This window comes from Triturus cristatus, chromosome 4_1, assembly GCF_964204655.1.
Source record: "Triturus cristatus chromosome 4_1, aTriCri1.1, whole genome shotgun sequence".
NCBI lineage: Eukaryota > Metazoa > Chordata > Amphibia > Caudata > Salamandridae > Triturus > Triturus cristatus.
In genome coordinates, this window is record NC_140585.1 from 8,946,570 (window position 1) to 8,968,773 (window position 22,204).

Genomic DNA, 22,204 nt, shown 5'->3' on the forward strand with positions numbered 1-22,204 from the left:
ATATAGGGGTAGAAAGTGGTCAGATCCTAGTTTGGTAATGCTCACAGAAAAAAAAATTATAAGTCTTCACTAATTAGACTAGTCTTCTTTTGGAATGTGATCATTCCCGATGGGGCACAAACAAAATTACAGGATCGCGGAATGCATCAGAGTACTGAGGCTCGATATACGCCTCTGAGAATATACAAAGATGGCTTAATATTTCCACGTACCTTCGTTAAGAAATCATTTAATCCTTATATGTCGGTTCTGCACGCCGAGTTCGATCGTCGCCACTTTTGTAGTCACTTGTTCAGTATGTAGAAAGAGTCCGAAGCAGATGATATGGTTAATTGAGTTTATTGTTCAAGTTGTACGATCATAAATGCCCCATCGGACAACTCCGTCCTGTGGCTCAGCTGCTCACGCTCGAACCGCCAGACACTCAAAACATGCATTCCTACATTCTAACCAAAATTCTATCTACCTCACAGGCACGCAGACTGAGCAGCACGGAGATGATGGATTGCATGACAAGCATAACATAACACAAGGACTCTTGCTATCTCAAGAGCAGGCCCCATACCAGCTGGGGGGCAGTTCCACACAAACAGCAACATTTTATTACATGTGTTTTAGAAATGTCTGCAGATGGAGAAATAACTAGTAGTGTCTTTGAAGTAATCAAAAGGTATGACATAGCTCTTTACAAAACCAAGAACCAGGGATCACTACCAAACTGCAACCCCCAGACAGGCACACCCCTCTCACCATGACACAGACTTGACTTTACGTGGAAAACCAATTGTTGTTGGACTGAGTCAGCAGTCATGGGGAAGCAGTAGGCATGTGAACTTTCAAAACTCCTTGAATCTCCCTCCATGACCAGCCCTGAAACACAGGTTTTTTCTCCAAAAATGCCTTTTGTGCCACTTCATATGAACAGAAAATGATGCATTGTGAGCACCCAACAAGACAGACAGACAGACAGACAGACAGACAGAGAGATAGATAGAATGATAGATAGATATATAGATAGATAGATAGATAGATAGATAGATAGATAGATAGATAGATAGATAGATAGATAGATAGATAGATAGATAGATAGACAGACAGACACATCTGTTACCCGAACAGGACAAGTTCACAACTTCATATATGATGTCACCCGGCTCCAGACAAATGAGAACACAGAATACTACCCCCCAACATTCAATGACAAAACTAACTTAAGTGAGAATTGACAATTGTCTTCCAATAGAACCGGTTGGTTGCCTTTTTACTTCCCCTAGCTCCTCCTCTGGTGTCTGCATTATAGTTTACCAATGACAGTGGCTCAGCAGAGCATGGTCTTTCCCTGACTGTACTCGTGAGATGTAACTTTCATTAGAAATGTTCTATATTTGTAGGACACATGAAACCTGTCATGAAAACCTGTCGATAATATGTTTGCTACAGTCTGGTTGTGACGTCACTGCTCTGCTGAAAGAACCTACAACCTTGAGTTGTGTAATCACAATTCCTGCCAGAAGCAGCAGACACACAGAAACGCAGCTTCATGGGCAGACAGCTTGACTGCCACTAAAAGAATTCAAAATATGAGCAGCTTGTCAAACTCCTTTCTTGGATGCTGTCAGCTCTGAACCCCAGTCCTTCGCTGGTTATGGGAACAGTGATCTGTGTGCCAGTAACCCACACATTCCAAGACACAGACGCAGTTTGTGTACAGGGTAACTGTACACTGGATACAAGCATTTATTTGCGAGAAATTACTTGGGTTTTTTGTGTTTATTTTTATAGTAGGAATCCCTAATTTATTGTACATTATGTGAACCCCGAAGATCTGATGGGAAACGCAAGAGACCAGAGACCTGACCCGGGAGGAGTGTAAGAGCTTTTCTCTACCCATGAGTTTTAAGAAATAAAACACCCATTAAGTTCCTAAAAAGGCTGTACAGCAAACCAGGGCGGAGTTTATTCACCTTGTTAAAGGGACTCGGCCTTCAGTCGTGTTTCTCTGTAGCTTGCAGCATCCTTCTGATGTATGGGAGAGGGCACAGTATAGAAAATATAATAGCGTGTGGCTTTCAAGTTTCTTTAGACTTGTACGAGGTTTGAGCAGTGATGGTGTGTCCTAAGAGGAGGCCAGGCGCATCACAGACAGGGACAGTGTAACTCGACGGGGCTGAACTAGTTAAACCTCCTCCAGAACATGGTCCGAGTGCTTTTTTTGGGGTCTGTTGACTGCGCTGTGCAGGGGTGTCCTTCTAGGGGGCTCTCTGGATTTCCGGTGAGGATTTGTAAGGTGATGTCCCAGAGAGCGGCCCTAAGGGTGGCATGGCTAGCAGTGATCGGGTGGACCGCAGTCTGAGGATGGTGGGGACAGGTTAGCTGTGCAATCGGCAGACACAGGAATGTCACCGAGGTACAAGTCGAGTCCCTACCTCTGTTTCTCCACTGCTCGGGTGCACTCCACCTCTCTCAAACAGCACGGGTGAGTGCTGTGGTGACTGAGCCGCATAAAGCGCCTCGACGTCTATTCCTGCAGACAGCAGCGGCCCCACCCGTGCCACTGCGGCAGGATCCGTCCCCATCTGCTGGTTAGAGACCACCTTGCATGGCTGACCCCAGGTGCACTCCACCTCTCTCAAACAGCACGTGTGAGTGCTGTGGTGAATGTGCCGCATAAAGCGCCTCGACGTCTATTCCTGCAGCCAGCAGCGCCCCACCCATGCCACTGCGGCAGGATCCATCCCCTTCTGCTGGTTACAGACCACCTTGCATGGCTGACCCCGGGTGCACTCTACCTCTCTCAAACAGCACAGGTGAGTGCTGCGGTGACTGTGCCGCATAAAGCGCCTCGACGTCTATTCCTGCAGACAGCAACGCCCCAACCGTGCCACTGCGGCAGGATCCGTCTCCTTCTGCTGGTTACAGACCACCTTGCATGGCTGACCCCAGGTGCTCTCCACCTCTCTCAAACAGCACGGGTGAGTGCTGTGGTGACTGTGCCGCATAAAGCGCCTCGACGTCTATTCCTGCAGACAGCAGCGGCCCCACCCATGCCACTGCGGCAGGATCCGTCCCCTTCTGGTGGTTACAGACCACCTTGCATGGCTGACCCGGGGTGTCTGTTGACCCCAGGTCCACTGAAGCTGGAGTTTGTAAAACATGGCTGACACGTTGAGGGCAGGCTTCTGACTGTATGTTCTTAACTCCGCATCCCTTCCAGCGCTCCACGGTCCGTGAACGAAGGTTTACACATTATAAATACTTGTGATCAAGAGCTCCACTAGCAATCTTACTGGCAGTAATATGTATTCAGACTATTCAATTGTTTGAAATCATTAAGCCGACATGATATTGTATAATATGTTTTATATAATGTATATAGATAGTTCTCTATAGGGGATCTGAAAGTGCGCATTTTAGCAGCCAGAAGTCGCCTGTCTTGCTGTTGGGTCTGCGTGCATCTAAATTCGACAGAAACACATGCACATCAGTCCATCACTGATGATCAGAGCCTAACCCGAGCCAGAGTTTACCATCTCCGAATTTTCTCCGTGACTAACCCAACAAACTCTAACCGAGCAGAACAAACTCCAGAGCGATGGACCCAACCACACCTCGTTATGGTAAACCAGAGCACTGTGCCCAGGCGGCATCTAATCTTTCTGCATGTTTCAAATGGAGCCAACTCGAGGCCTTTTACGCACAGAGAGGCTAGATCGTAGTTTTTTGGAAACACGGGCAACTGAAACGCGGACCTCGCTGGGGCGTGGACATTGACGGAGTTACAGGACTTAATGGCGCGTAGTTCAGCGGCGCCTGCACCAGCTACACAGGGTATCTTGGTCTGTGCTTGCGTGGGTGCGGTTTATATTGTCACTCGTGGGCTGATATGCACGGCACAAATGCCGACACCCTCCGTACCGTACGCACTGCTCAAAAGTCCCAAGAACCCCGTTACTGTCCCTTGCAAAGCCCCACTCTCCTGGGGTGTGTGTATAGTGTCGGCCCCACTCTATTTGGTAAAAGTGTTTGTTACTGAAGTATTTGGATGGCTCGGGGTCCTTTCTCCTGTTCCTCAGACTTTCAATACTTGGACTATTGGACTATTGAGAGGACGAGAGGGAGGGGCTGCCAAATTTTGTTTCGCCCACGGCTCTCATTGTGTCAGGCCAGCTCGGGTGGCACGGCATGCAACAGGAGGGTCACCTGCTCCAAACTGCTTCTTTCCCCACACTCCCGCGATACTCCATGGCTTGCAATGCCGTGTATAGTTGTTTAGAAGTTTTTTTGTATGGTTCCAGAAAAGAATGTACACTCCATATGAAAAGGGGGCCTTGCAGCATATTCTGTGCATTGTTGTGTTAACCGTCTTTCTGATGAGAGCAGGTTGAGTGACCTGGTCACAGCGCGGCCTCCTCGGTCTTGCCACCGTTTTCATGGCATCTTCCCTCCGCTCGGCCGCTGGAGTTTAGTTACAGACCTGGCCTGGCTCACGCCCGTATTGAAAGAGTCCAGTTTCGCCGGACCCCTGCTGCTCTTGTAAACGGATAGCAAGTCATTAATTATGGAGTTTTTTTCAGTCCTTCCTCCAGTGTCAGAATTGCCAGAAAAGAGCTTGCGATACAGGCTGTTTGTTCCTTCCTTGCTCGACAACGACTTTGGGGGTTTATACAAGTTTACTGGCTGAAAGTGTGACGAGCAGCACCGCTGGCACCGTGCCTTCAATGGAAATAGGAAACGTCAGAATCTTTAATTAAAACAAGCGCGGTCCTGAAAGTGAGGGGAGGACCGCCTGCAGCCGATCTCTTGTCTTTATGGGGCCATATGTTTTAAACATATGACCCCACAAAGATAAGAAACCTTTTGCGATGCACTGCAGGCAGAGGAGCCAGTCCAAGTGGGACGGCTCAAAAAGCCAAAAGTGAACGTCACAAAGAGCTCTTTCCCAATGGCTGGCCACCATTTAGCATAAACGGTGATGCCGACCAATGGGAAAGAGGGGCGGGGCTTAAAGCCCCTTACAGAAAATACCCCAAAACATTCGATCTCGCCAGCGAGACTGCGCATGTGCGCAGCCCACGCCAGCCGAGACCTAAAAAGGACACAAGTGGTGCACGCGCGCACACCGGGAAAAGTGAAAGCAGCTGTGGCGAGTGGTGTGCGCACACCATGACAAGAGGAAAGCCAGATGGCGCCTCTACTCGTCATTGTGCGCGTAACCGCACACTCTATGCCACCCAGTCGCACTTTTGAAAACCCACTCACTAAATGTTTCGCCAGAGCAGAGCATGCGCTGGTTCAGGCGAGACCTAAAAACCGGATGGGTCTTTTACTCAGGGAGCTTCCCACAATGGTCAATCTACTAAGGATTCTGGGACTTGAAGTCCTAATAGCACATTGCAGTGTGAAAATGTGTTCCTGATATTTTTCAGTAGATTGCATTTGACGGTGGAGATCAGCCACTTGATGAGTTATTGTGTGATTTTATCCTTTGGCGCATAAGTCAGGAGTCCTCTGATAGGACATAATGACGCTACTCCTGCCTCTAAATCTCTTTCTTGTACTAGGTTTGCTCGGGTGTTGACTTTGAAACCTTTTTCCCAGACTTTAAGCAAACAAAGCTGATGCAGTTTCCCATCATTCTTTGGTTCATATCCCTTCTGACAGTCCAAAACCTTTTTTAACTTCACACTCTGGTTGTCCTTGAATTATTCTGGGCACGCGTCGATTCCGATGACTAAACTGAGTGTGTTTTAGTAGTGACGTGTCAAACACCGGACATATGCCCTTTGAGGTGGGAGCCTCATTTGTAAGTTACTGGGTCCACTTGTTTCTCCACCAAATACGGTAAATATGGGATAACTTATTTCAACAGAATTTAGTGTTCGAGATATATAAGCAACAGGGTGCAACTGACCATGTGTCTCATTCCGCTCCGATAATATTGCTTATAAATCGATGTCTCAAGTGTCTGCTTCAGCTATGAAAGGGAGGGTTGGGATGGGATGACAAGATCAACTCAAGGCTGGCTTTAAACGGTGAAATGCCTTTTCTGCAGACCAAAATAAAGGTGCTTTTCTCTAAGAATGCTTGTAATCGGTGCAATGACATGAGACATGGTCAATAAATCATCCGTAGATGTCAACGTATCCCAAACAGCAGTTTTTAGATTTGACAAATTTGCACTTTTCCATCGTCTTTTTCATGCCAGATGGCGTCAGAACTCCCTCAAGAAACTCTACATCGGTCATGTGGAAACCAGACTTAGTGAGCTTGCAAAATATATGTTTTATGTAAGGGAGACAAAACCTCTGATAGGTGTTAATGCAGCCACGTGCATCAGATGAATGAACCTATCACCAATTTATATAATGTGAAACTGGTCAAGGAAGTCAAGTAAAACACATTAAAAAAAAATACTTAAAAATCTAGGGGCACCATAAGACGCAAACAGCATCACGCCGTATTCAAACAAACGTAACACATTTAAACTCTATTCTCCGCTTGAACCCATCCCTCCTGAGCACTGAATATGCTAGGCTGATATCAAAATTAGTACAAATAGTAGTGTTGTTAACCTGATCTCACATACAAGGAATCAAAGACAGGAGTTGAATGCACAGTGTTCTATGTATGGACAGAAAGCCCTGTCTCACAATTAGAAGCTCCAAGTAGCGAAGAGTTTTTATTACAACACATATGATCCCAGGAGGAGCTCTTGTTACGAGGAACCAAGAGACCCTCATACCAAGGAAGGTCTGCTGCTTACAGGCTGGTCAAGGAAAAACATTGGACATAAAAGGGGTCGCAAGGACCATGGATCTGTTTGGAACACAATATCCTTGTTCTGTAGTGACTTGAAATGTATGTGAGTGTTGAAAGACAAGAAGATAAGCACACATAGAGGAAGGTTCGCTTATAAGATATCCGTGTCCTTTCTGCCTTGTTCAGGGGCTCTCTCTTAATCAACACGGGCAGCTGTTGTCCCTTGCAGGACACTTGAGTCCTGGAAACAACTTGTAAACAAAGTCCACAGCATAAAGAAACAAGCATTTGCAATGCAATAGGTCTCGCATTTACGCGAGTTTAAGCTATTGGCATTGCAAATGACAATGCATTTTATTTATGTTTTAATAAGTAGCGCGCTTTATAAGTACAATGATTGATTGATTGATTTGCCTTGTTCAAACCGGTTCTGGTCAATCCTGGAGCACTTTGTTTACCTGACTCCTTTTTTCCTTTCAGAGTGCAGGGCAGAGACATCAGATGCACCACAGGAGGTGGAGCCAGCATTGTGGAGGGAAGGCACAGCCCTATTCAGGTCCCAGGTGCAACTCCTCCCTCCCATCTAGATGCAGATCTCTCTATTCACCACTGGGACACCTCACTCTGTCTCCTGGAATTCCCCAGCCCTGTCACTCAAACTCCAGACAGGGAATACACAGCCTAGCAGAGGCAGGTTTGGATGGTTAGACAAGAAAATGCCTACTTTCTAAAAGGGGCATTTTCAAACACAAGATGTTAAAACCAACTTCACTAAAAGGTGTATTTCATCATTCTGAGTTCAGGCATACTAAATTCGAATTTCTACCATGTTCCCTGAGTCAGTTAGGATTATAAGATGTAATAACCAAACTTCCCATTCTGGCCTATGGAGAACAGGGTAGCCTTGCAATAGTGAAAAACGAAAATGGCTGTAATTCACTATTAGTACATGCCACACACACCAGGGCATGTCCTACCTTATCCTTACAATGCACCCTGCCCTTGGGCCTACCATAGGGGTGTCTGATATGAAGAAAAGGGAAGGTTTAGGGACTGGCACGTGGGTGCACTTGCCCAGTCAGCATGACAGTACCAGACTGCACGCAGGCTCTGCAATGGCAGACCTTAGACACACTTTTACAGGCTGCTTCTGTGGGTGGCACAACCAGTGCTGCAAGCCCACCAGCAGCATTTGGATTTACAAGCCCTGGGCACTCCTGGTGCACTGTACTAGGGTCTGACAGGTAAACCAAACCAACCAATCATGGAATCACAAATTCATACATCCATTTACAATAGGGAGAGCATATGCACTTTAGCACTGATCAGCAGTGGTAAAGTGCCCAGAGTCATAAACCAGCCAACAACAGGTCAGAAAAAATATAGGAGGATGGCAAAAAGTTCAGGGATGACCCTGCAAAAAGGGCCAAGTCCAACACTAGGGTTGTTGTTTTAGACTGCCAATCTATACTAGGGTTGTGGGGGATTACCAGTAGCATTCTTAAAATAAATCCATACTGAGGGGAAGCAGTGACATTGAAGCAGGTGCACAGATTGTGTTTTTCTTCTTCAGCCATGCACTAAAGAGTCTCTGTGACAGTATGCCCAGCCACAGATCCTGAAGGTAATTCCATACCATCAACAGCAGTTATTAGTTCAGAAGTTTCTTTCGTCACTGCCGGTATGGACAAACGCTTCAATGTCAGTAAATCAAAGAAATGAGCAGGAGCCCCTGAATCTATCATAGTACAAATCATGACAGCGGACTGAAGAATCGAGAGATAAACGAGTGTGCCTCGATGTCCTGTGCTCTACCTGGACAAAGAGAAGGGACTTCCCAGAGGGGGCCCCTTCAGCCTGCATCAAGGTGGGAGAGGAGTTGGCCTAACGGCTAGGGAGCTCGACCTCGGACCTGGGGAACTGGGTTCGAGTCTCGGTAACGACGCTGAACATCCTGTGATTCTGGGCCAATCACTTAATCTCCCCGTGCCTAACACCAAAAAAATATATATGAATGTGTGTCATCGTGGAACATAACTGGTGCTATGTAAAGCGCTCTGATACCTGATTGGATTCGGGTCAAGTTTGCGCTATATAAAACTCTGCAAAAAAAAACAAAAGGTGCTTAGATTTCTGTCAGAACATCAGCACTGTGTATGACGACTGTCTCTCTGTCACTTCCAATGATTTCACCTTTTGGCTTAATGGACACTCTTTCACAAAGTATTGTTTCCTACCACAAAATAGGCACTGCCCATTTCAACGCTTTGCATCTTTTTTTTCTCAGAAAAATTATTTTGAACGCTTCAGATTTCTACGGGCTCAGACCTGCTCTCTCTTACAAGCGTGGTTTCTTTCTCTGTACCCTGAAATTCATTACAAGACCGGAGGCTACATTATGCATATTACTTTTAATGCATCACCAAGCAGCCGCATACATCATAAAGAACAAGTTCCAGAATAGAACGTTAACATAAGACAAAAGGCATGAGACCACAACAATCAGCCTCTTTTAAATGCGGCTCCAAGCAGATAAGTTTACTTATTTTACTCCTTATCTAACATTGTATATCCTTGTTTAACATTGTATATCTTTGTTTAAATTTTGTATTTTCAGCTTTCTTATACTGTTGGGCTTCTCCTATTTATCCTTGAACCTCTCGTCACTGACCTTTTGCGCTTGTTTTGGGCATAAACCCCCCCCCCCCCTCCCACTACCTCAGTCCATCTCCAATTTACGGAGATCGACTTTCGTTTCCCGTTTACCCACCCCGAGGCGCTTCGCGCTCCACTTTTAATTCCCTGGTGACTCGCTCCGTCCCCTACTGTACAAACTGGGGGGGGAGAGCCGTGTCTTCCACTCACGACTCTCCCCCCTTACCTCTGTCTCCGCTTCATAATTTTTGAAAGGCGGTACTCTCCCGCTTCCATCGCGTTCGTCGCGACTTTCCTATACCTTCGCCCTCCAGTATTTGGGAGATTAGATGAGTGCACCTTGGCAATGAGCGCGCAGCGCTCCCGTGTTGCCAAGGTGCTTTCTTCCCCACTACACCACGGAGACCGCTGAATCGTCCGCTCGAGCAATCTGACAGTTGCTCGACCGGCGATCAGCTGATTCTCTCCGCTTTTTACCTCTCTCACAAAGAAGCCATTGCAATATATATATATACTCTTCTGGATTTCTACAATTATAAAATTTTACTAAATCGAAGTTAGCATAGGTATCTATTCTCAGGGTGATATATCTCTATAGTGATTTAATTTGAAATTTATATATTTATATATTTTATTAGACCACTCCAAAAATAAAAATAAAAAATAAAAAGAAGAGGAAAGATAAGAGGGAGCATCATACTTTTATGAATATTTATAATTAAATTTTTTTTTTAAAAAAGTCAGAGTAATTAATTTATTTAAATATGTCTGACATTGAATCAGATGAGGCCAGCGCCCCAATACCTAACATGGATAACGAGGCATTTAAAAATCTAATTCATAATGAAATGAGATCCTGTATGTTGGAGACTTTATCCAAGGTTGTGACTTCTAAAAGATCACTTCCTTCTGACCAAGATGATTTTATCGAAAACCAACATACCTCATGTAACGAAGATCTCAACGAAATCAGGGGGAAAAGACTTAAAACAACTAAGAATATCATTTATACAACCCCCAGGAGCACGGGAGGTCCTAGCACCTCAAGTTTCACGGGAGGTCTCCGCACCTCAAACAATACGGGTGTCCTTAGCGGCACAACTTTTAATGGTGTCCTCAGCGGCACAAACTATCTGGGTGTCCCTAGCGGCACAAATTATCGAAGTGCTCATGATATCGATCTTCAATTCGAAGACAATGTTTTTGATGACAATGCCTCGGACGTACCAGATGAATACGTCCTAGATCTGGATGAAGACGATCATGAATTCGATTCTCATCCATGTGAAAGTGAGCTTCCCTCTTCTTCTTCTAATGATAATATCATTGACCCTCTAGGTGAAGAAATGTTCTCACCATTGAATCTAAAACACCCTAGGAGCTCGGAGTGGTTTCCCCATGAACATGTCAGCAAATTTATTAAAAAATGGTTAAGGTACCCTCTTGAGAGAGATACTAGAAATCTCCTAAGAGCCGAATGCTCAAGACCTTCCATAGATGAGAAAGTATGCCAAACCCCAAACCTTGATCCTGAACTTATTAAATATCTCTTTAAACTCGGGAGAGACCCGAGGAAAGGTATGGAGAGGTCACTAAAGACTTGCCAAGACCGTGTCCTCGATATCCTAGGCCCACTAGCTAGGATCATTGATACAGCAGAACATAGCCATTTAAATGGAACTCCCCTCAATACTGATGTAATTAGAGGTCTGAGTCAGAGAGCTTTGATTCTTTTGGGCAACGCCAACGCTGGCCTCAATTCGGAAAGGAGAAGAGTAGTCCTTACTAAAATTTCTCCAAAATTGAGCGATCTGGCTATCAAAGAGCCCTCTACCAATCCTAAAGGACTTCTTTTTGGTGAAGATCTTATCAAGACACTCGGCAAATATGTTTCCACATTTACTGCCCTGGACAAAGCACATCAAAACATGAAGAAGGTTTTCAACACCAACAATCTTTTTGGCAGGGCCGGAAGAAGGGGCCTTTCTTCCGGCCGCTTTAATCGCAGGCCCTACTCCAGATACAGAGGATACGGCGGAAGAGGCTCACAACCCTCTAGTACTCCTGAATTCTACCCACAAAGAGGAAGAGGATTTCGCTCTCGAAACTTCAGATCACGTGGAGCACCCAACACCAACCTTACCCAAAGTGAGTACAATCCTTCCCTCTCCCCCTCTTTCTTCTTCCCCGAAAGTAGGAGGCAGACTAAGATTCTTCTTTCTGAATTGGAAATTGATTACTCAAGACCCTTGGGTTCTCAACACAGTAAGGGGATATATGATAGACTTCTTAGAAACTCCCTATCAAACTTCTTTCCCGAGAGATATCCCTCTCACCTTCGATCAGGAAAAAATAATAGTGAATGAGATTTCTTCAATGCTTCAGAAAGGTGCAATCATAGAAGTCCCAATAGAGAATCTAAGGTTCATAAGTACACTCTTCCTCGTAGAGAAAAAAGACAAAGGGTGGAGACCTGTCATAAACCTAAGGGAGCTCAACAAATATCTTGTCTACAGACACTTCAAGATGGAAGGTATCCATCTACTCAGAGACTTACTATTAGAAAAAGACTGGCTAGTCAAACTAGACCTAAAGGACGCCTATTTTACCATCCCTATGGCCCGAGCACACCAGTCCTTCCTCCAATTTACGTGGAAAAATCACCTTTTTCAATTCCAAGCTCTTCCCTTCGGGCTTTCCTCCGCACCATGGTGTTTCACCAAAATAATGAGATCAGTAGCATCTTCTTTGAGGGAAAAAGGGATCCGCATGATCATTTATCTAGAAGACATCCTTATTCTTTCACAAGACCACTCTCAGATTATCCAAGATCTGGAAACTGTAATAAACCTGTTGGAGAATCTAGGCTTTATCATAAACAAAGAGAAATCCATACTTTCCCCTTCCAGGACCATGGAATTTTTGGGCTTCACCGTAGACACTACAAAATGTCTTCTCCTCCTTCCCACGAAGAAAATATCAAAAATCAGAAAGGAGATAAGGCACGTTTTGAAATTAGAGAACTTATCCTTGAGGGAACTAGCAAGACTACTAGGCCTACTTTCTTCCTCCATCCAAGCTATCTTTCCTGGCCCACTAAATTATCGTGCTCTTCAGAGAATAAAAGCAAGAGCACTTCGCTCAGGGCTCTGGTACGGGGATCGCATTTCCCTAGATCCAGAAGCAAGAGTAGAATTGACTTGGTGGTTAGAGAACCTGGATGCTTGGAACGGAAAAGCAATTTTTGGTTCAGCACCAGAATTCGTTTTAGAATCCGATGCAAGCCTTCATGGTTGGGGAGCCTGCCTCTTAGATCAGAACACAGGGGGTGTTTGGTCTCAGGAAGAATCCGAACACCACATAAACTTCTTGGAACTGACCGCCGGTCTATATGCTCTAATGAGTTTCAAACACTCCCTTTAAGGGAGATCTGTCATTTTAAAAATGGACAATATGTCCGCAGTTGCATATATAAATCGCCTAGGTGGAACCAGATCTGTAGACCTCTCCAATCTAGCCAGAAAACTCTGGATGTTCTGTCTGGAACACAAGATTTCTCTGAAAGCCGAATACCTTCCAGGAAAATCAAATATTTCGGCGGATTGGAACTCAAGGTTCCTCTTGGACCACAGCGATTGGAAACTCAACGTTTCTGTCTTCAATTCTCTCAACAAATTTTGGGGGCCAATGAAAATAGATCTTTTTGCCAGCAGACTAACTTGCCAACTAGAAGACTATTACAGCTGGATGCCAGACCCGGGTGCTCTAGCAGTAAACGCTTTCCTTCAGTGCTGGCCAGGGAACAAAGCTTATGCCTTTCCCCCATTCGCAATGATTCATGAGTTCTTCAGAAAGTGAGACATCAACGTTGCTCAATTGTCCTAGTCACTCCTTTCTGGCCATCCCAGGCTTGGTTTCCAACCACCCTAGAACTAGCTTACGATCTCCCCTTCTTGATTCCTTCCCTAGTAGACCTTCTTACAGACGTAGACGGAAGAATTCACCCTCTTGTTCTTTCAGGGAATTTGAACCTTCTTGCCTGGAGAGTGTCAGGAGATCCAACGATCTCGCAGGCCTTTCGTCAACAGCTTCAACTCTCCTCGGAGAATCTTGGGCACCAGGCACACATTACCAATATAACAACATCTGGAAATTTTGGGTTCGTTGGTGCTTGGAAAGGAATCTGGATTCCGTGGAAGCACCTATCGTTGACATAGTTAATTTCCTTGTGGAACAATTTGAATGTGGTCTTAGCTATAGATCGATCAATTGCTATGGATCAGCTATCTCTGCAGGACATTCTCTCATCAATGGCAAAACTGTTGGCAAAAACGCAATTATTTGCAGGGTGCTTAAAAGTATTAGACTCAGGAGACCTCCTAAACCTAGATATCAGTCTCTATGGGACGTTAATTTGATCCTCGATCTCTTTTCTAACTGGCCTGATAACTCTGTATTGAATAGGAAAAACTTATCTATCAAACTGGCCACCTTACTCTGTCTCATTTCTTGTCGTAGAGTTTCAGACGTTAAAGCCCTTGAAATCTCCAATAGATCCTACAACATGTTTGGAGTCAAATTCGATTAATTTAGAAGAACCAAAACTATGTCTGATTCTATTTTCTATCCTCGCTTTGACCTTTGCAAAAAACTTTGTGTTGTGGAGTGCATGAAAGAATACGACACTAGAATGAATCCTCTACGGTCCCCTGATGTAAATCAGCTACTTATTTCCTTTGTTAAACCTCACAAAGCTATCACTTCTGCTTCCATTTCTAGGTGGGTTAAAATTGCTATGAATTTGGCTGGTGTTGATTTAAATATCTTTAAAGCTCATTCAATCAGAGGTGCTATGGCCAGTAAGTCCTTCTGGTCTGGAGGTAAGTTGGATGATATCCTTAAAGCTGCCGACTGGTCTAATGCTACTACCTTTGCTATGCATTATTGTAAACCAATTTCGCATATGTCTGATGTGGTCTTACAAAGCTACCAACATGCATAATGTAGCCTCCGGTCTTGTAATGAAATTGCGATTCTCCTATTAACATGACTAGAGAATCTGGATTTCATTAAAGACACGGTGGCTAACATTATCCCTCCCTCCCTTTCCCTTTATTGTCTAAATCTTATGACATTAAACTTACAGTACTTATTTTTACTGTTTTCTCTTGTATATTTTAACGTATTTACTTTTTTAACTTTCTCATGATGAAATTGTTATACCTTGTCTAACTTCTTTTCTTACCTCCTCAATTTAACATTTCTTATTCTGGAGTTACTTGTACTTCTCTCTCTTTTCCAGATAATCAATCCTAGTCTTTGCCTCAGAAGATTTCAACTCTGGCTCTACCATCGTTCTCCTTCTCTTCGTTTGATGATAATCTCATGGAACTCTCTGCTGTTTTTTGGACTATGACTCTTCACATCTTATCCTGCTCTACATTGCATTTAAAAGAGGCTGATTGTTGTGGTCTCATGCCTTTTGTCTTATGTTAACGTTCTATTCTGGAACTTGTTCTTTATGATGTATGCGGCTGCTTGGTGACGCATTAAAAGTAATATGCATGATGTTAGCCTCCGTGTCTTTAATGAAATCCAGATTCTCTAGTCATGTTAATAGGAGAATCGCAATTCCTATAAAACTTTCTTCATATCTCCTTTTCTCTTATGTAACCTCAGGCCTAACCGTATAAGATGTGTGCTATGGGTCAATCTAGAAAACAACATCTTGTCCTTTAGACTCCAAAAAAAAAACCTAAACAAAAAAACTGCCCTCTTATTCCAGTCACACAGTCTCTGCCTCCCACCCACTGAATTAGGCGAGATGTGCCGGAAGGTCTTGATTTCCTTCTAGTGGGTCCAGCAGTACTTTGTCAGCTGACAACATGATTAATCGTCAATCAAAAATGTTCTCAAATTCAGATCTAGAGTTATTCCAGTTCACAAGAGGGGGTTATCCTCTCTCACTAACAGCACTGTCCATAAAGCTGTCTCCTCCCAAATAGGAAATGAAACCTGCTGCCCCAGACTGGGAAAACTCAGTTGCAACTGCGTCTGGGTTAAGTCGTCTTGGACTCTTGCGTCTCAAATACATTTCTTCAGAGCAGACAGCTGGACTACCCGAAGCACTAATACCGATTTATCAAGAGCCACAACTGGAGGTTGTACAGAGGGACTTGGAGTAAGCTGCATCTCTGTACCTGGGAAATGAAAGATCCACGACAGGACTGGGTTCCTATGATTCATTTGAGCCTCTTAGCAGAAACTGCTGCCGCTAACCCAGACACTTTTCTTTGACAACGGAAGATAGAGAGCAAGCTTCTGGCTGCACCTAGACAACTATTGAAGTTTCATCCATACGGCTGATGGAGTGAACAAATTGTAAGGAGTTGCGATAGCTACAGAGTGAACCCCGGCTGGGGTCGATTACAATTCTTCAGGAAATGTATTCTGTATTTTTTGTCTGAGTGACAACATTGGAAGGCTGTCCTCATTTTGTTTATCATTGTAGTTCTGAGGAAGACCCGCTGTGATGTGCATTTAACTCATAACTACAGGGCCGAAACATTGATGGCAAGGTCTAATGTCCCACGTCAGTTATTCTAAAATCGATAGCAGGATAGTCTGAACATTTGAATCTGGACATTTGATATTATATTTTTTTCACCGTTTCATGTATTTTGTATATGGACACTGGGATATGTGCATTTACACCATGTAAATGTATGGGTTTTTTATGCAACTGATGTGACTTGGACAGCATACTGAAAAGCAAATAAGTAAATGAAATTGCTTGATTGAAAGTAAGTTGGTTAATTGACAATGTAAATACCTAACTAGAAATAGCATCTTGTGTTGTGTGGTATTTATTTAACTTTGCAGTTTACTAATTTTTTGCAAGATTCACCACTTTAGTGGCTACATTCAGTGCCAGCAAATGTTAATTGCTAGTCTTAATTATTAAAACACTACTCTTAAAAGGGGATCATTTAGTGACCCTTTGGTACAGATGTTACATCTTTTCACAATTCTTGGCTAAGAATTGTGGCACCCAAAAGAACCCTTTGTATTCTTTAAAATTGTATATCCAGGTTCTAAGGGACAATGGGCAACCCCATTATATTGAATGGGCTAACCAAGCCACAGCAAGGTCTTGTTGAACCACGGTAAGACCTTCACCATATCATTAAAGAGTCTGAGCCACTCAAGAGGGCTCAATACGCAGGCTTGTTATTTATGAGGAATAGTCGCTGTCCTCAGGAGTGGGAGATGCTCAACAGAGCCCACCTCCAGGCACCTCTGACTGCAGTGGTAAAACATCGGCAGAGCCAGGAGAGGAGGGTTTAGGAGAACAACAGCAGGGAGGGAGTTGTGCAGGGAATTTCTGTCTCGGGGTGTTCTGTGATGATGTAGAAGACCTGACCTGAGGTCTTTTGACTAAAGCTCTTTTCACTCCCAGAGCAACAGTAAGGCTTCTCTTGAGTGTGCATTCTTTGATGTAGTCCAAGACTGACCGTACCATTGAAGCTCTTCTCACAAACAGTGCAGTGATGAGGCCGCTCTCCTGTGTGTACGCTTTGATGAGGCCGCTCTCCTGTGTGTACGCTTTGATGAGGCCTCTCTCCTGTGTGTACGCTTTGATGAGGCTTCTCTCCTGTGTGTACGCTTTGATGAGGCTTCTCTCCTGTGTGTACGCTTTGATGAGGCCTCTCTCCTGTGTGTACGCTTTGATGAGGCCTCTCTCCTGTGTGTACGCTTTGATGAGGCCTCTCTCCTGTGTGTACGCGTTGATGAGGCCTCTCTCCCGTGTGTACGCTTTGATGAGGCCTCTCTCCTGTGTGTACGCTTTGATGAGGCCTCTCTCCTGTGTGTACGCTTTGATGAGGCCTCTCTCCTGTGTGTACGCTTTGAGGAGGCCTCTCTCCTGTGTGTACGCTTTGAGGAGGCCTCTCTCCTGTGTGTACGCTTTGATGAGGCTTCTCTCCTGTGTGTACGCTTTGATGAGGCCTCTCTCCTGTGTGTACGCTTTGAGGAGGCCTCTCTCCTGTGTGTACGCTTTGATGAGGCCTCTCTCCTGTGTGTACGCTTTGATGAGGCCTCTCTCCTGTGTGTACGCTTTGATGAGGCCTCTCTCCTGTGTGTACGCTTTGATGAGGCCTCTCTCTGTGGTGTACACTTTCATGAGGCCCCTCTCCTGTGTGTACGCTTTCATGAGGCCTCTCTCCTGTGTGTACGCTTTCATGAGGCCTCTCTCCTGTGTGTACGCTTTGATGAGGCCTCTCTCCTGTGTGTACGCTTTGATGAGGCCTCTCTCCTGTGTGTGCGCTTTGATGAGGCCTCTCCTCCTGTGTGTGCGCTTTGATGAGGCCTCTCCCCTGTGTGTACGCTTTGATGAGGCCTCTCGCTCTCCTGTGTGTACGCTTTGATGAGGCCTCTCTCCTGTGTGTACGCTTTGATGAGGCCTCTCTCCTGTGTGTACGCTTTGATGAGGCCTCTCTCTCTCCTGTGTGTGCGCTTTCATGAGGCCTCTCTCCTGTGTGTACGCTTGGATGAGGCCTCTCTCCTGTGTATACGCTTTCATGAGGCCTCTCTCCTGTGTGTACGCTTGGATGAGGCCTCTCTCCTGTGTGTACGCTTTCATGAGGCCTCTCTCCTGTGTGTACGCTTTGATGAGGCCTCTCTCCTGTGTGTACGCTTTGATGAGGCTTCTCTCCTGTGTGTACGCTTTGATGAGGCCTCTCTCCGGTGTGTACGCGTTGATGAGGCCTCTCTCTGTAGTGTACGCTTTCATGAGGCCTCTCTCCTGTGTGTGCGCTTTCATGAGGCCTCTCTCCTGTGTGTACGCTTTCATGAGGCCTCTCTCTGTAGTGTACGCTTTCATGAGGCCTCTCTGTAGTGTACGCTTTCATGAGGCCTCTCTCTGTAGTGTACGCTCTCATGAGGCCTCTCTCCTGTGTGTACGCCTTCATGAGGCATCTCTCTGTAGTGTACGCTCTCATGAGGCCTCTCTCCTGTGTGTACGCCTTCATGAGGCCTCTCTCTGTAGTGTACGCTTTCATGAGGCCTCTCTCCTTTGTGTACGCTTTGATGAGGCCTCTCTCCTGTGTGTGCGCTTTGATGAGGCCTCTCTCTTGTGTGTACGCTTTGATGAGGCTTCTCTCCTGTGTGTACGCTTTGATGAGGCCTCTCTCCTGTGTGTGCGCTTTGATGAGGCCTCTCTCCTGTGTGTACGCTTGGATGAGGCCTCTCTCCAGTGTGTACGCTTTGATGAGGCCTCTCTCCTGTGTGTACGCTTTGATGAGGCCTCTCTCCTGTGTGTACGCTTTCATGAGGCCTCTCTCCTGTGTGTACGCTTGGATGAGGCCTCTCTCCTGTGTGTACGCTTGGATGAGGCCTCTCTCCTGTGTGTACGCTTGGATGAGGCCTCTCTCCTGTGTGTACGCTTGGATGAGGCCTCTCTCCTGTGTGTACGCTTTGATGAGGCTTCTCTCCTGTGTGTACGCTTGGATGAGGCCTCTCTCCTGTGTGTACGCTTGGATGAGGCCTCTCTCCTGTGTGTACGCTTGGATGAGGCCTCTCTCCTGTGTGTACGCTTTGATGAGACTTCTCTCCTGTGTGTACGCTTTGATGAGGCCTCTCTCCTGTGTGTACGCTTTGATGAGGCCTCTCTCCTGTGTGTACGCTTTGATGAGGCCTCTCTCCTGTGTGTACGCTTTGATGCCGTACAAGGCTTCCCTGATTAGTATAGCGCTTGGAACACAAGGTGCAGTGAAAAGGTTTCTCCCCTGTGTGTTTTCTTTGGTGCAGTAGTAGATGCGCCTTTTGATTGAACCTCTGCTCGCACGAAGTGCAGCGAAAAGGCTTTTCTCCTGTGTGTATGCGTTGATGCTGAAGAAGAATTTTTTTTTGAGTGAAGCTCTTGGCACATACAGTACAGTGATGAGGCCGCTCTCCAGTGTGTGTTCTTTGATGATGTACAAGGCTTCCCTTATAAGCAAAGCGCTTGGAACACTCAGTGCAGTGTTAAGGCCTCTCTCCTGTGTGTACACTTGGATGAGGCCTCTCTCCAGTGTGTACGCTTTGATGAGGCCTCTCTCCTGTGTGTACGATTTGATGAGGCCTCTCTCCTGTGTGTACGCTTTCATGAGGCCTCTCTCCTGTGTGTACGCTTGGATGAGGCCTCTCTCCTGTGTGTACGCTTGGATGAGGCCTCTCTCCTGTGTGTACGCTTGGATGAGGCCTCTCTCCTGTGTGTACGCTTGGATGAGGCCTCTCTCCTGTGTGTACGCTTTGATGAGGCTTCTCTCCTGTGTGTACGCTTGGATGAGGCCTCTCTCCTGTGTGTACGCTTGGATGAGGCCTCTCTCCTGTGTGTACGCTTGGATGAGGCCTCTCTCCTGTGTGTACGCTTTGATGAGGCTTCTCTCCTGTGTGTACGCTTTGATGAGGCCTCTCTCCTGTGTGTACGCTTTGATGAGGCCTCTCTCCTGTGTGTACGCTTTGATGAGGCCTCTCTCCTGTGTGTACGCTTTGATGCCGTACAAGGCTTCCCTGATTAGTATAGCGCTTGGAACACAAGGTGCAGTGAAAAGGTTTCTCCCCTGTGTGTTTTCTTTGGTGCAGTAGTAGATGCGCCTTTTGATTGAACCTCTGCTCGCACGAAGTGCAGCGAAAAGGCTTTTCTCCTGTGTGTATGCGTTGATGCTGAAGAAGAATTTTTTTTTGAGTGAAGCTCTTGGCACATACAGTACAGTGATGAGGCCGCTCTCCAGTGTGTGTTCTTTGATGATGTACAAGGCTTCCCTTATAAGCAAAGCGCTTTGAACACTCAGTGCAGTGATAAGGCCTCTCTCCAGTGTGTACGATTTGATGCCGTACAAGGGATCCCTTATCAGCAAAGCGCTTGGAACACACTGTGCAGTGATAAGGCCTCTCTCCAGTGTGTGTTCTTTGATGCTGTAAAAAAGTTGCCTTTTGAGTGAAACACTTTTCACACGTTCCGCAGGGATATGGCCGGAGGCTGGTGTGTCCTTTTTTGTGCCTCACAAGAAGTGTCTCATTGATAAATCCTTTTTCACACAAATTGCAAGCAAAGTGTCTTTCCCTCAGTTGCATTTTGCGTTGTTTTCTTAAGTAGATATTCTGAGTAAAATTCATCTCGCCTCCGGAACCTTTATGGCTCTCTGTCCCATTCAGACTTTCTAGATGTGATTCTTGTCCTGCAGAATGGAAAAAACATTTAAAATTACACATGGAAAATATTTCTTGAAAAAGCTGCATTGTTAAAATATGGAGAGGTGGACAGTTACAATTCAGAACAAGCATTTCCAATGCAATAGGTCCTGCATTTGCGACAGTTGGAGCTATTGGTGTTATAAACAGTGCTTTAAATGGGGAAAAAAAAGTGCTGGTACTCATCAGATCAAGCTGGGGGCGTGGCAAGGAGGCGGGGCTAGAGGCGGGTCTAAGGGTGGGTCTAATGAAAAACATTTGAAGGGCGCAAGAATTTTTTTCTGTTGTGAATGATGACAAATTGCTTCCCTCCACAATTTATTGTTGATGCTCTTCCATGTATTAAGTTGTTCTAGTTGACAGACTTGAAAGGTAACTGTCAGGTTTCCCTTTTAGGCAGAGGCTCCTGTATATTAAACAAAACATTAAAAAGTGCAGAGACTTGTTTCACTGAAAATTAATTAAAGGAAAAACGACTACATCCTAAAATGCAACTCTGACCCGCATCGGATGGCAGGAAGTCATCAGTTGTCATACTAGTGATCCCGGGAAAAGCAAGTTATCTGGGGTCTCACAACAGAGCAATAATATTTCAACCTTTCATTCACTTTCAGATACTGTGCCACCCAGCACAACCTAGTCCAAAATTCTGAGGGGCTAGTAAAAGGATGGAGGCACATTTAACCATGTACATATGAGCACGGTGTCACTGATGATGGTGGTCAGCAGGCCTGCTGTAGCCACGGTTCCTGATATGGGAGGCACCCTGTACCCACGTGTGTTGGATGCTCAAAGCTTCCCTTAGGCCTGCTCCTTCACCTCAAGTCCAAGGCTTGGCTTCCTCCCTTGGGTGCTTTGGGTTCCCTGGTGCTCCCACTCCTGCTACGTGGCTCACTTTTTTCATGAATACCAGATACAGCCAGCTGTTGTGTCAACTGGCGATGACCAGTCTGGTGCACCTCATAGTGCAGTGGAACCCTACAGATTTCTAAGCTGCTGTAGTGGAAATTGGGAGGGGCAGACATTTGGCACTATCCGTTCATATCTCTGTACTGCTCACAGCCGCACACTTATGGATGCCTCCACAGTATTGTCCTGGAAAGACATACCTGCCCTTCCTCGGCTAACCAGGATCCTTCCTTCTTTCGACTTCTCTGCCTGCTCCTGGCTTCCAGTGCGGGGATATGTGTCCTGGCCTGTAGTGGTGTGGGCGGTTCTTAAGCTCCCTGCCTGGCCTGAGGGGTCTAGCCCTCTGGTCACATCTGAAATGACAACTACATTCTTGGGACAATATTTACAGTAGTCTGTGTACCACTTTGCCAATTCACAAATTTTACATGGATGGAAATCCATTTTCATATTATACTTCTGTCACAACACACTAGTGGCACTCTGTGGGTGCAGAACTCCCAAGCTGGAGTGTTGGGTGTGCATCCAGAAGAAGGCAGCAAATGAAAGATAAACCACACCTAAAATAGATGGTTTTACTTTATTTAGCTGAAAACTGCAGTTATTTCCCCCAGAAAGTAATGTGAATTTGCATCAATTTGCTATAAAA

At 45.5% G+C, this 22,204-nt stretch overlaps 1 protein-coding gene across 1 annotated transcript in view; it reads right to left on the minus strand.

The window, feature by feature from the left end:
• The window catches only part of LOC146839285 (uncharacterized), a 161,394-nt gene that overhangs the window by 20,705 nt on the left and 118,485 nt on the right, over positions 1-22,204 (minus strand). The window contains exons 3-4 of the mRNA XM_085650762.1: positions 19,912-20,633; positions 11,108-11,321 (exon numbers count right to left, since the gene is read on the minus strand). Coding sequence (XP_085506888.1) covers positions 11,108-11,321; positions 19,912-20,633 — 936 coding nt within the window. The remainder of the gene's footprint in view (positions 1-11,107; positions 11,322-19,911; positions 20,634-22,204) is intronic.